At 48.8% G+C, this 14,837-nt stretch overlaps 1 protein-coding gene across 1 annotated transcript in view; it reads left to right on the top strand.

Moving 5' to 3' along the window:
• Nucleotides 1-233: 233 nt before the first annotated feature.
• adra1d (adrenoceptor alpha 1D) overlaps nucleotides 234-14,837 on the top strand; it is a 35,287-nt gene continuing 20,683 nt past the window's right edge. Inside the window, exon 1 of the mRNA XM_078407932.1 lies at nucleotides 234-1,248. Within this exon, the coding sequence (XP_078264058.1) occupies nucleotides 294-1,248 (955 nt within the window). The 5' untranslated portion in view covers nucleotides 234-293. The remainder of the gene's footprint in view (nucleotides 1,249-14,837) is intronic.

The raw sequence follows: 14,837 nt of genomic DNA on the forward strand, positions 1-14,837 counted from the left end.
GAGGGAAAGTTGCAAACGCGGTTGGATGGGAGCCGGCGAAGGACAGGGATGTCACCAGGGCGGAGGTGTCTAACGATGGAGCTGGAAATGCTGCGGAGGGGATATGATGTCCTGTCCCGGTCACCCCACCAGGCTGGGCCATGGGATTTGAATGTCCACCGCTGGGGCACCGGCAGCATCCGCGGCGTTGCACGGGAGTCTTTTTGACACATTGGCACGAAGCGAGGGCTCGAAGCGGCTGAAGTTGGCAAAAGCCCTTACTCGCATGGAGACTCGCAGACAGCCCTTCCACGATGACTTTTGCGGAGTTTACCAATGAGAGCTTGGACGGGAACTGTTCCAACTCATCGGTTCTGAGCTACGCCGTGTCCCCCAACGACTCGGTCACCTCCAACAGGTCTGGCCACTCGGTGGAGTTGGATGTCAGCCAGGCGGTGGCCGTGGGCGTTATCCTCGGCGCCTTCATCCTGTTCGCCATCGTGGGCAACATCATGGTCATTCTGTCTGTGGCTTGCAACCGGCACCTGCAGACTGTCACCAACTACTTCATCATCAACCTGGCCATCGCCGACCTCCTGCTCAGCACCATCATCTTGCCATTCTCGGCCAGCCTGGAGATCCTCGGCTACTGGGCTTTCGGGAGGATCTTCTGCGACGTGTGGGCTGCCGTGGACGTCTTGTGCTGCACGGCCTCCATCATGAGCCTCTGTGTCATCTCCATCGACCGCTACATCGGCGTGCGCTACTCTTTACGCTACCCGACCATCATGACCGAGGTGAAGGCTGTGTGGATCCTCATTGTGCTCTGGGTCACCTCCATCGTGGTTTCGGTGGGTCCTCTCCTGGGCTGGAAGGAGCCCGCCCCGGACGACGAGACCATGTGTAACATTACCGAGGAGCCGGGATACACCTTGTTCTCCTCTCTCTTCTCCTTCTACCTGCCTCTCATGGTCATCCTGGTCATGTACTTCCGAATCTACGTGGTAGCCAGGCGGACCACCAAGAGCCTGGAGGCCGGGGTGAAGAGGGAGAGGAGTAAGACCATGGAGGTGGTCCTGAGGATTCATTGCAAGAGTGTGTTGGGAGATTCCAACTCCAACTTCAAGAACAAGGGGCATCATTTGCGCAGCTCCCTCTCCATGAGGCTCCTCAAGTTCTCCCGGGAGAAGAAAGCAGCCCAAACTCTGGGCATCGTGGTCGGCGTCTTCATCCTTTGCTGGCTGCCATTTTTCACCATCTTACCACTGGGTAGGTAGACCAACACAGTGCATCGTGTCGTGTCGCTGTTAGCCTGGAACCCATGCACGGTCTCGTCCCTCTCAGCCCCAACCCTGTGGTTTGCGTTCAGTTTAATCCACATTGCTCTTAGCAGGGAAGAGTTAATCTAAACCTCAGCTGTTTATGTGGGATCTCACTGTGCGCGGTTCCAAATCCATTCCGTTCTTGGGTAGTTTTCTCAGCTTGTTTTCTATGGAATGCTGAAAGTTGAGCCTGTGGGAAGTATCTACAATTTGTGGGAGGCATAGATAGGGTAGATAGCCAGAACCTTGTGCTTAGATTGGAGAGGGTTGGAGAGGTCTAACGACAGGGTTGTGTTTTGGCGGCTGACAAAAGTATAAAGAATCATAAGAGGAATGGGAAGAGTAAACAGCCAAAACTTTTTTTCCCCGCCAGGGTGGAAATAACAAAGACTAGAGGGTATAGCTTTAAGGTGAAAGAGACAAAGTTTAGAGGCGATGTGCAGGCTAGGGTTTCACGTAAAGGATGGTGGGGGACTGGAACGCACTGCCAGGGGTGATGGTGGAGGCAGATACCGTAGTGGCATTTATGAGTTGTTTAGATAGGCGCATGTATATGGGGGGAATGGGTGTGGGGTGGGGGGTGGGGGGGTTATGGATCACACGCAGGCACATGAGATTAGTTTATCTTGACATCATGTTCGGCACAAACATTGGGGGCCGACGTGACTGTTCCCGTGCTGTACTGTTCTAGGCTCTATGCGCCCACCATACTTGAGTTTTGTGGCCAAATATTCCAGAGTTTGCCACCAGACGAGCTAGAAAAGGGCGCAGAGAGGATTTACGAGGAGGTTGCCAGGTGTCGGTGGCCTGCGCTCCAGGGAGAGTTGAGCAGGCGAGCATTTTATTCATTGGAAGGGCAGAGGGACGAGGAGTGATCTTACAGAGGTGATCTTACAGAACCTGAGGGGTATCGTTTTTTACACAAAGGGTGGTGGGTGTACGATCGAGCTGCGGGTGAGGTAGGTACTATCATAACGTTTAATAGATATTTGGGCAGGTACTTGTATACCACATGTTTAAAGGGTTGTGGTCCAAGCGCGGGCAGTGGAACGACTGTAGATGGGGCATTTTGGTCAACATGGGCAAGTTGGGCTGAAGGGCCTGTTTTCGCGCTGTCTGACTATGACTGGTCATTCGCTATCCAATCATTACTCTTGTAAGTTAATAAGTCCATAAGTCTCAGGAGCGGAATTCGGCCATTCGGACCATCGAGTCGTGGTTGGTCTACTTTCCCTCTCAACCCCATTCTCCTGCCTCCTTCCCATAACCGTTGGCACCATTACTCATCAAGAATCTGTCAATCCCCACTTGAAACATATCCAATGACTTGAACCCCATAACCTCTGTGACAGTGCATTCCCCCACGTTTCTGCTCGGTGTGCGCTCAGTTCCTTATTGTGACTCTGCAACTATTTGTTGTTTGTTAACTCTGCGGGACAGGCAGCATCTCTGGATAGAAAGGGATGGGTGACGTTTCGGGTGGAGGCTCTTCTTCAGACTAAAAAAAATACCCAAGATCGACACAAAACGCTGGGGTAACTCAGGGGGACAGGCAGCATCTCTGGAGAGGAGGAACGGGTGGCGTTTCAATAGACAATAGGTGCAGGAGGAGGCCATTCGGCCCTTCGAGCCAGCACCGCCATTCAATGTGATCATGGCTGATCATTCTCAATCAGTACCCCGTTCCTGCCTTCTCCCCATACCCCCTGACTCCGCTATCCTTAAGAGCTCTATCTAGCTCTCTCTTGAATGCATTCAGAGGATTGGCCTCCACTGCCTTCTGAGGCAGAGAATTCCACAGATTCACAACTCTCTGACTGAAAAAGTTTTTCCTCATCTCAGTTTCGGGTCGAGACCCTACTTCGGACCCAGAAAATACCCAGATCAAACTACCAGCGCAAGACACCTCTGCAGACAGGTGTATATATCCCGTCCATTCACGCGGCCACTCCCGCCCTCTCACCGCTACTATTATCGCCAGATCGCACCCTCTGGGTTTGGGACACGGATAGGCGGCTTAGGAGTTTCTGCCTGGCTATTTAGTTTTAATGGACTGGACTTCGGTTAATGCGGTTCTCAAGCAGGAGATGAAAGTGCCCCAGCAAGTACTGGCCTTCCAACTTTCCAAAACCACCCCCCCCTCCCCTCCCTTGCTCGACTTTCCCACACAAATCAAACGTTGGGAAATGTCTGACTTAGTGCTCTGGCGCTCGATGGACATGTTTTCGCCGCGGCGATGATCGGCGCTTCTTGAAATGGACAAGATAATGAGGCCATTCGCTTGAGAGGTCCTGCCGCCAAACTGTTAAATATACAACTGTACACAGCGCATGAAAGGGTTCATTAACCCACCGCTGCGCTGATCATAATGTTAGACGGATTAGTTAAACAAATCTATAAGAAAATAACTACAGATGCTGGTACAAATCGAAGGTATTTATTCACAAAATGCTGGAGTAGCTCAGCAGGTCAGGCAGCATCTCAGGAGAGAAGGAATGGGTTGCTGGTACAAATTGAAGGTATTTATTCACAAAATGCTGGGGTAACTCAGCAGGTAATCTCCTCTGTCTGTGAGTGGTCCATCTCCTTCCATTCCCTGCCTGTCCATGCGTCTGTGTAAAAGCATCATAAATATGATTCGCTATCATATATACTTTATCAGCTGTGTAAGAAGGAACTGCAGATGCTGGTTTACACCGAAGATAGACACAAAAGTGCTGGAGTAACTCAGCGGGTCAGGCAGCATCTCTGGAGAGAAGGAATGGGCGACGTTTCGGGTCGAGACCCTTCATCAGATTCGAATGAGTCTCGACCCGAAACGTCGCCTATTCCTTTTCTCCAGAGATGCTGACTGACCTGCTGAGTTACTCCAGCATTTTGTGTCTACATACTTCATCATTTGCCCTGCTAACTCTTACAGACAGCTATCGCTCTCTGTGTAAAAGAACTTGCCCGGTAAATCTTTACATTCTAAGCGTGTAGGAAGGAACCGCAGATGCTGGTTTAAACCGAAGACACGCACAAAATGCTGGAGTAACTCAGCGGGGCAGGCAGTATCTCTGGAGGGAAGGAATGGGTGACGATTCGCGTCGAGACTCTTTACATTCTAAGCGTCCGCCCTTTACCTTAAAGCTTTGCTCTTTTGCATTTGATATTTTCACCTTGGGAAAACTACCCTATCTATGCCTCTCGTAGTTTATAAACATCTATTAGGTATCCCCTCAGCCTCGGATCATCCAGAGAAAGGCAAGTTAGTCCAGCCTCTATTTACAGCTAGTATTCTCGACGCCCGGAACCGTCCTGATAAAATGTGTAGAAAGGAACCGCCGATATTGGTTTACACCGAAGATAGACACAAAGTGCCGGAGTAATGTTTTCAGTCAGAGAGTTGTGAATCTGTGGAATTCTCTGCCTCAGAAGGCAGTGGATGCCAATTCTCTGAATGCATTCAAGAGAGAGCTAGATAGAGCTCTTAAGGATAGCGGAGTCAGGGGGTATGGGGAGAAGGCAGGAACGGGGTACTGATTGAGAATGATCAGCCATGATCACATTGAATGGCGGTGCTGGCTCGAAGGGCCGCATGACCTCCTCCTGCACCTATTGTCTATTGAGTAACTCAGCGGTATAAGAAAATAACTGCAGATGCTGGTACAAATCGAAGGTATTTATTCACAAAATGCTGGAGTAACTCAGCAGGTCAGGCAGCATCTCTGGAGAAAAAGGATGGATGACATTTCGGGTCGAGACCCTTCTTCAGACTGAAAGTGGAAGGGGAGTGGAACTGGAGTAAGAAAAAGCCAGAACTAATCAGGGCCAGCGACAGATGACCAGGGAAGCGTGGAGCCCTGAATGACCGGTTGTTGGCGGGGGAAGAGGTGATAACGAATGGATACGGATGTAAATGCTGTCTAACCCGCCGAGTTACTCCAGCACTTTGTGTCTATCCATAGACAATAGACAACAGGTGCAGGAGGAGGCCATTCGGCCCTTCGAGCCAGCACCGCCATTCAATGTGACCATGGCTGATCATTCTCAATCAGTACCCCGTTCCTGCCTTCTCCTCATACCCCCTGACTCCGCTATCCTTAAGAGCTCTATCCACTATCTACTGTCCTGACAAGTCTCTTTTGCAGCCTCTCTCTCCAAAGCCTCCACAACCCGTCCCTGAACGCGGTGACCAAAACTGCACACAATTCTCCAAATGCGGCAGATCTAGATCTGTGCACTGAAACATGAGTTGAATGCAGCTGCACGATTTGGCACTCGCCGACCGACCCCCGTCGATTCTTCCCCCACAGTGAAGCGACAGACGACAGCGATGCAGTTTCGCTGTGACCTGGGTTCAATCCCGGGCTCCGACGCTGTGTGACAGACTTGCACGTCCCCTCTCTCTGGTCTTCTGTGTTTTCTCGCACGACGCAAGGAATTGGGCGGATCGTTAGGTTAATTGATCGCTGCCTCGAGTATGTTAGTGAGTGTTAGAATCTGGAGCGAGTTGAAGGGAATGCGAAGGATATTGATTACACAGTGAAAAGACGGTAAGTGGAGGGCACGGGGCTTGAAAGAGCATAAACTCGCTGGCCTTTTCTTTGGCAAAATGAAATAAACTAAAATATTTAAAACCGCAACTGAAAATTCAGCCTCTCTTTATTTGGCACCTTTTCAACATGAGAGGATAATCTTCCCCACCACTGATGTCAGACTAACTGGTCTATAATTTCCCGTTTTCTCTCTCCCTCCTTTCTTAAAAAGTGGGATAACATTAGCTACCCCCCAATCCACAGGAACTGATCCTGAATCTATAGAACATTGGAAAATGATCACCAATGCGGCCACAATTTCTAGAGCCACCTCCTTAAGTACCCTGGGATGCAGACCATCAGGCCCTGTGGATTTATCAGCCTTCAGTCCCATCAGTCTACCCAACACCATTTCCTGCCTAATGTGAATTTAATTGGCTTCTTTAGTCAGAGTGTGGCGAATCTGTGGAAGGCTGAGGAGGCCAAGTCAAGAGAGGTAGAGATAGATAGATTCTTGATTAGCACGGGTAACAGGGGGTTATGGGGAGAAGGCAGGAGAATGGCGTTAGGAGGGTGAGATAGATCAGCCATGATTGAATGGCGGAGTAGAATTGATGGGCTGAATGGCCTAATTCCCCTCCCATTATATATGAATTCCGGACTTACACTAAGGAAATGCCCAGCATCCACTGTCTCTTATCTCTCAACAATCCACCCATCCTATTTTGACTGTACAACATTGGAGTCTGTAGAAGGGTCTCTACCCGAAATGTTATCTACTCCCTTTTCTCCAGAGATGCTGCCTGACCCACTGAGTCACTTTAGCATTGTGTGTCCATCTTTGCTGCATTGGACCTGCTCTGTTTATGTGACTCCAGATCCACAACATCTTTACTGGAGGACAATAAGTTCATAAGATCATAAGATCAAAAGTGATAGGAACAGGATTGGGCCATTCGGCCCATCTAGTCTACTCCATCATTAATTCTTGGCTGATCTATCTGTCCCTCCTAACCCCATTCTCCTGCCTTCTCCCCATAACATTGCAGGTCTTCTCCAGGATACAATGGGGCTCTGTTCCTGAGAACTGTTGGTAACCCCATTTTTTTAAATGATCAAAAAATACTTCATTCGAGAAATAAATATATACAAACATGTTCCTTCCAAAACTCCACCCGACATCCAGAACAAGGGGCCACAGTTCCAGAACCAGGGGCCACAGTTTAAGAATAAGGGGTAGGCCATTTAGAACTGAGATGAGGAAAAACTTTATCAGTCAGAGAGTTGTGAATCTGTGGAATTCTCTGCCTCAGAAGGCAGTGGAGGCCAATTCTCTGAATGCATTCAAGAGAGAGCTAGATAGAGCTCTTAAGGATAGCGGAGTCAGGGGGTATGGGGAGAAGGCAGGAACGGGGTACTGATTGAGAATGATCAGCCATGATCACATTGAATGGCGGTGCTGGCTCGAAGGGCCGAATGGCCTCCTCCTGCACCTATTGTCTATTGTCTATTATCTATTCTCAGAGGCTGTACATACAACACCAACAAGCACCAAGACCAGGCTTGGCTGGTGGTGCAGGGATCCCTCCTAGTCTGATCCTTTCTGCACCGTCGGAACCTCACTACCAGCGCACGCTGCCCTCGGGACGGCTGCTATGGAGAGGAGATGGTTGCCCACCTCTTCACAGAGTGTGTGGATTTGCAAAGAGAGCCTGGAGAGGTTTGCAAGGGCCCCCGTCACGATTTATTCCAAACAGCTCCGTCACAGAGGACTCTGTGATTTACGGACTGTCCCCAGGGACGCATTCAGAGACTGGCATCGAGTGCTGCTGGAAGGTCATCAACTCGGTGAAAGATGCTCTTTGGCCTGCCGGAGCTTTGTTGACCTCCCAGCGGAGCGAGCTGTCCGTCAAGGAATGTTGCCGACTGGCCCGCTGCAGACTGCAGGAGTACGTGCTGAGGGACACACTGAAGCTCGGTACAGCCAACGCCAAGGCCCTGTGGGGGAGGACCACAGTCTAGGGGCCTTCCACTGCTGGACATGGGGGGCAGGGTGTGATGGAGAGAGACGCCCCTCAAAATAAGGGAAGGGATTCCACGCCAGAGGGCCACATTATTGGCAAGGGTGGGGGGTACATTTTTTGTAACTGGTGTATTCAATATCTGTTGGTAACCCATTACATATATAAGTTGGGAAATGTGGCAGACCTGTAGTGCTTTTTAAAAAAAATAATCACAATCCAACTATTGGCAATATACTGTTAAACTAAGGTGTTTAATTCACCATTCGGTTTTCTTTGCAAGATGTAATGATGTTGTAGTTTAGTTTAGAGATGCAGCAAGGAATTCCGAGTCCATGTCAGCCATATATCACCCGTTCACACTAGTTCCATGGTATCCCATTTTCCAATCCACTCCCTACACACTACTGATTGCAACGTTAAGAAACAATTGGACAGGTACATGGATAGGTCAGGTTTGGAGGGACATGTAAGAGGGTGGTGAATCTGTGGAATTTTTTGCCACGGAAAGCTGTGGAACCAAAGTCAGTGGATATTTTTAGAAACATAGAAACATAGAAAATAGGTGCAGGATGAGCCCATTCGGCCCTTCGAGCCAGCACCGCCATTCATTGTGATCATGGCTGATCGTCCCCAATCAATAACCCGTGCCTGCCTTCTCCCCATATCCCTTGATTCCACTAGCCCCTAGAGTATCTAACTCTCTCTTAAACCCATCTGGTGATTTGGCTTCCACTGCCCTCTGTGGCAGAGAATTCCACAAATTCACAACTCTCTGGGTGAAAAGATTTTTTCTCACCTCAGTTTTAAATGGCCTCCCCTTTATTCTAAGACTGTGGCCCTTGGTTCTGGACTCGCCCAACATTGGGAACATTTTTCCTGCATCTAGCTTGTCCAGTCTTTTCAATCTTTCCTCATATGTCAGTCCCGCCATCCCAGGGATCAATTTCGTGAACCTACGCTGCACTGCCTCAATTACAAGGATGTGCTTCCTCAAATTAGGAGACCAAAACTGTACACAATACTCCAGATGTGGTCTCACCAAGGCCCTATACAACTGCAGAAGGACTTCTTTGCTCCTATTCTCAAATCCTCTCGTTATGAAGGCCAACATGCCATTAGCTTTCTGCACTGCCTGCTGTACCTGCATGCTCACTTTCAGTGACTGGTGTTCAAGGACACCAAGGTCTCATTGCGTTTCCCCTTTACCTAATCTGACATCATTGAGATAATAATCTGCCTCCTTATTTTTGCCGCCAAAGTGGATAACCTCACATTTATATACATTATACTGCATCTGCCATGCATCTGCCCACTCACTCAACCTGTCCAGATCACCCTGCAACCTCCTAACATCCTCTTTGCAGTTCACACTGCCACCCAGCTTTGTGTCATCCGCAAACTTGCTGGTGTTACTTCTAATTCCATCATCCAAATCATTAATATATATTGTAAATAGTTGCGGCCCCAGCACCGAGCCTTGCGGCACTCCACTCGCCACTGCCTGCCATTCTGAAAAGGACCCGTTTATTCCTACTCTTTGCTTCCTGTCTGCCAATCAATTCTCTATCCATGTCAGCACCCTACCCCCAATACCATGTGCTCTAATTTTGCTCACCAACCTCCCGTGTGGGACCTTATCAAAGGCTTTCTGAAAGTCTAGATACACTACATCCACTGGCTTCCCTTCATCCATTTTACTTGTCACATCCTCAAAAAATTCCTGAAGATTAGTCAAGCAGGATTTCCCTTTCATAAATCCATGCTGACTTGGACCAATCCTTTTACCGCTATCCAAATGCGCTGTTATTACCTCTTTAATAATTGACTCCAGCATCTTCCCCACCACCGATGTCAGGCTAACTGGTCTATAATGCCCTGTTTTCTCTCTAGCTCCTTTCTTGAAAAGTGGGATAACATTAGCTACCCTCCAATATCACACAAGCAGTTAAAACACAAAGAATTTTATTGGAACAGGAGCAGGGCAGGAGTTGTGTTGTAAATTATGGCTGGTCTGTGTTCTATCTCCATCGACCTGTTTGATATCTCAATGGTTCAATGATTTCTTCATTAACAGTATTATTATTACTAACGTACAGTGGAATGTCTGCATACAGATCAGCATGACTATCACTATACAAAGGCACCATCCCCCAGTTGGTAGGGAATGTGTAGAACAGCGCACAGTCCACATGTACTGAGGTACAGTGACAAGCTTTTGTTGCATGCTTATCCAGTCAGCAGAAAGAGAGTTTGCTGCCTTACAGCGCCAGGGACCCGGGTTCGATCCTGACTACGGGTGCTTGTCTGTATGGAATTTGTACGTTCTCTCTGTGACCTCATGGGTTCTCTCCGGGAGCTCCGGTTTCCTCCCACACTCCGAAGACGTAGGTTTGTAGGCTAATTGGCTTGGTAAAACTGTAAATTGTCGGTGGTGTGCGTAGGATAGTGTTAGTGAGTGGGGATCGCTGGTTGACATGGACTCGGTGGGCCGAAGGGATAAACTAAACCAAACTAAAATACTGGAGTAACTCAGGTGGTATTTCGGGTCACCACCCTTCTTTAGACTGAAGAAGGGTCATGACCCAAAATCACACCTGAGTTACTCCAGTATTTTAGTTTAGTTTAGTTTAGTTTATCCCTTCAGACTGAAGGGATAAACTTAGCTTATCTTCTTCAGAGGCAAGAAGGGTCCCGACATGAAACATTATCCGTCTCCTTTACTCCAGAGATGCTGCCTGAACCCCTGAGTTACACCAGCACTTGGTGTCTTACCTCGTACACTGCTGGATTGTGGGTGTCAGAGGTTATGGTGTGAAGGTAGGAGAATGGGGTTAGGAGGGAGAGATGGATCAGCCATGATTGAATCGCAGAGTAGACTTGATGGGCCGAATGGCCTCATTCTGCTGCTATTACTTATGATCTTATGGATTCAGTTAACGCTGTTCTGCCAAGCTGATTAATCCTGTGGTGTAAATTGTTACTTTCCTCTCACTGTTAACCACACAGAACACTTCTATGCCATCTGCAAACTTCTTTGGTAAGCATATATTACAACAGCTCCATGAAACACATGGGGGACAAAAAAAATTTCACTGTGCGTTTGCAGATGTAACAATACAGCACCATTGACCATAAAGCACCATTGGACCAGCCATTCTGTTGCAGAAACAACACAAAACATCAAACAACACAAAGCATCAAACCTTACACAAAATGCTGGAGTAACTCAGCGGAACAGGCAGCATCTCTGGAGAGAAGGAACGGATGACGTTTTAGGTCGGGACCCTTCTTCAGAATGAGCGTTCAGGGTCTCGACCCAAAATGTCACCCATTCCTTCTCTCTAGAGGTGCTGCCTGTCCCGTTGAGTTGCTCCAGCTTTTTGTGTCTATCTTCGGTTAAACCAAGTCAAGTCAAGTCAAGTCAAATTTATTTGTCACATACACATACTCGATGTGCAGTGAAATGAAAGTGGCAATGCCTGCGGGTTGTGCACAAAAAGAATTACAGTTACAGCATATAAATAAAGTTAATAAGTTACTAAACATAGCACAAAAAGTGTCGACAAAAATTTAGTCTCTGGGGTTATCAAAGTTGACAGTCCTGATGGCCTGTGGGAAGAAGCTCCGTCTCATCCTCTCCGTTTTCACAGCGTGACAGCGGAGGCGTTTGCCTGACCGTAGCATCTGGAACAGTCCGTTACTGGGGTGGCAGGGGTCCCTCATGATCTTGCTTGCTCTGGATCTGCACCTCCTGATGTATAGGTCCTGCAGGGGGACGAGTGTAGTTCCCATGGTGCGTTCTGCCGAATGCACTACTCTCTGCAGGGCCATCCTGTCCTGGGCAGAGCTGTTCCCAAACCAGACTGTAATGTTGCCGGACAGGATGCTCTCTACAGCCCCAGAGTAGAAGCAATGAAGGATCCTCAGCGACACTCTGAATTTCCTCAGTTGTCTAAGGTGGTAAAGGCGCTGCTTAGCCTTACCCACCAGTGCGGCAATGTGCGTTGCCCACGTCAGATCCTCTGCGATCGGACTCCCAAGTATTTGAAACTGCTCACCCTATCCACAATAGACCCATTTATCTCCAGTGGCGTGTACGTCCTTGGATGTTTAGCCCTTCTGAAGTCCACAATCAGCTCCTTTGTTTTAGTGACATTCAAGAGGAGGCTATTGTCCTGACACCAGAGTGCCAGATCAGCCACCTCCTCCCGGTAGGCCTTCTCATCGTTGTTGGAGATCCGGCCCACCACCACAGTGTCATCAGCAAACTTGATGATGGAGTTTGAGCTGAACCTGGCCACACAGTCATGTGTGTACAGGGAGTACAGTAGGGGGCTAAGGACGCAGCCCTGTGGGGATCCTATGTTCAGGGTGAGGGAGCTAGATGTGTGTTCCCCCATCCTGACCACTTGGGGCCTGGCAGTGAGAAAGTCCAGGACCCAGGCACACAGAGGGGTGCTAAGCCCCAGTTCCAGCAGCTTCTCAACCAGTCTGCTGGGGACTATTGTGTTGAATGCTGAACTAAAGTCAATGAACAGCATCCTCACATAGCCCCCCTGGCTGTCCAGATGAGAGAGAGCGGTGTGTAGAACCTGGGAGACCGCATCATCCGTGGACCTGTTCGGACGGTATGCGAACTGTAGTGGGTCCATGTTGCGAGGAAGGAGGGCGCAGATGTGCTTCTTAACTAGCCTCTCCAAGCATTTCATGACAACCGAGGTGAGGGCCACCGGTCGGTAGTCATTTAAACACGCTGGAGAGGCATTCTTTGGCACCGGTACAATGATGGATCTTTTGAAGCATGCAGGGACCACGGACTTTGCCAAGGAGAGGTTGAATATTGTGGTGAGCACTGGAGCAATCTGAGTAGCACAAGACTTTAGTACTCGCCCAGATATACCATCTGGGCCTCCAGCTTTCCTCGTGTTCACACGCGTCAGAGCCCACCTCACCTCATGCTCGGACACCGAGAATGTGTGCACATCCCCGGCGGTGAATCCCCCTCCAGCCTCGCTAGCCAGCGCCCCTTCGGTGCTGTTTTTAGACGGCGAGCTGGTGGTGTTACCCGTCTCAAACCGTGCGTAAAAAGAGTTCAGGTCATCAGCTAAGGAGGAGCCGGCACTTCCGGTTGAGGGGGTGCTGGACCTGTAGCTAGTTATAGTCCGTAGCCCCTGCCAAAGGCGCCTGGTGTCCTGCTGCTCCATCTGTGACTCCATCTTGTCCCGGTACCTCTTTTTTGCATCCTTCACTGCCCTTCGCAGTCGGTAGGACTCTCCCTTGTAGTCGTCCATGTTGCCGGATGCCAGGCCGGAGTTGTAAGCAGCGGTGCGAGCATTCAAGGCCACGCGAATAGACCTGTCCACCCAGGGTTTTTGGTTAGGGAAGATACTGACCCTTACCGTGGGGATGATGGTATCGGCTATTGTGGCAATGAAGTCCGTAACCGCTTCCGCAAACTCATTTACGTCTCTGGAACTTTCTTGGAACATGTTCCAGTCGACTTTGCTCAGTGCATCCTGCAGCATGGCCTCTGAATGGTCAGCCCACCGCTTTACGTCCCTCGTCACTGTCGCTTCCCGTACTATCCGTTGTTTGTACTCCGGCAGCAGGAAAATGGCAGCGTGGTCAGATTTCCCAAAAGGAGGGAGAGAAACGGCCTTGTAGCCTTTCCTGAACGGCGTGTAGCAGTGGTCCAAAGTTCTTTCCCCCCTGGTGACACACGTGATGTGTTGGTAGAAGTTGGGCATGACCTTTTTGAGATTTCCCCTATTGAAGTCTCCAGCCACCAGCACGGCCGCATCAGGGTTCTTGTTTTGGTGTTGACACAACACATCGTGTAGGGTGGACAGTGCCACGTCGGTGTCCGCATGCGGTGGGATATAGACGGCTGTGATGATCACCGAGCTGAACTCCCGGGGTAGGTAGAATGGTCGGCATAGGATAGTTAGATGTTCCAGGTCCGGCGAGCAGGAACGAGAAAGCGTCTTAATATTCCCAGGATTACACCAGTTATTATTGGTCAAGAAGCAGACTCCTCTACCCTTGGATTTCCCGGATTCTTCCGTTCTGTCCGCCCGGAAACCAGCATCTGCAGTTCCTTCCTACATCAAACCTGACACTCCGCTACCTACTGCAGTCAGGTTTGGATCCAATTTTCCTTTCTTCCTTGCAGCACATGGACTTTTATTTTTCAATTAGTCTATCATGTGGAATGTGTTAAAAAGCGTTGCTAGAATCCATACATAGCCTTGAGCTGGACTCCTTGTAATGAATGCCCTCAATGAACTCAGTTAAGTTGGTCAGACTTCCCCAAACAAACCCATGCTGACTATCCCTAATTAATGTGTGCTTTTCTACATGAAAGTTTACATCGATTTTCGGTATCGATTCCAATAATTTGCCCATTAAAATTAACCAGCTAGTAATTATTAAAATTCAAGACTCCGCGGGTCAGGCAGCATCTCTGGAGAAAAGGAGTAGGAGACATTTCGGGTCCAGACTCTTCTTCAGAAACGTCACCTATTCCTTCTCTCCAGAGATGCTGACCTGTAGAGCTACTCTAGGTTTTTGTGTCTATCTCCGGAGTAAACCAGCATCTGTAGTTCCTTCCTACACATTATTAAATCCGTCTTTTTTTAAACAATGAGACAACAAAAGCAGTCCTTCAATTCTCCTTTAGCTGCCAAGAACAAGCTCAGAAACTATGATTACAATGTCCACAATTTCCTTCCTTGCTTCTTGTGGTATATCTCATTTAGCCTGACAATTTATCAACCTTCAAAGGTATGAACCCCTTAATACTCCCTCTGTTCCAATGCTTATCCCATGCATATTTCACATACCCTCCTCAACTACAGGAAGTATCAACCCCCATCTCATTTGTAATTATAGCTGTAATATATTTCACAAGAAATTTACCCACATCCTTCAGCACAACAGATAGATTACGTTTGTGGTCTTTAATGGGCATTATTCTTTCCTTGGTGATCGTC

The sequence above is a fragment of the Rhinoraja longicauda genome, chromosome 1 (assembly GCF_053455715.1).
Source record: "Rhinoraja longicauda isolate Sanriku21f chromosome 1, sRhiLon1.1, whole genome shotgun sequence".
Lineage (NCBI taxonomy): Eukaryota > Metazoa > Chordata > Chondrichthyes > Rajiformes > Arhynchobatidae > Rhinoraja > Rhinoraja longicauda.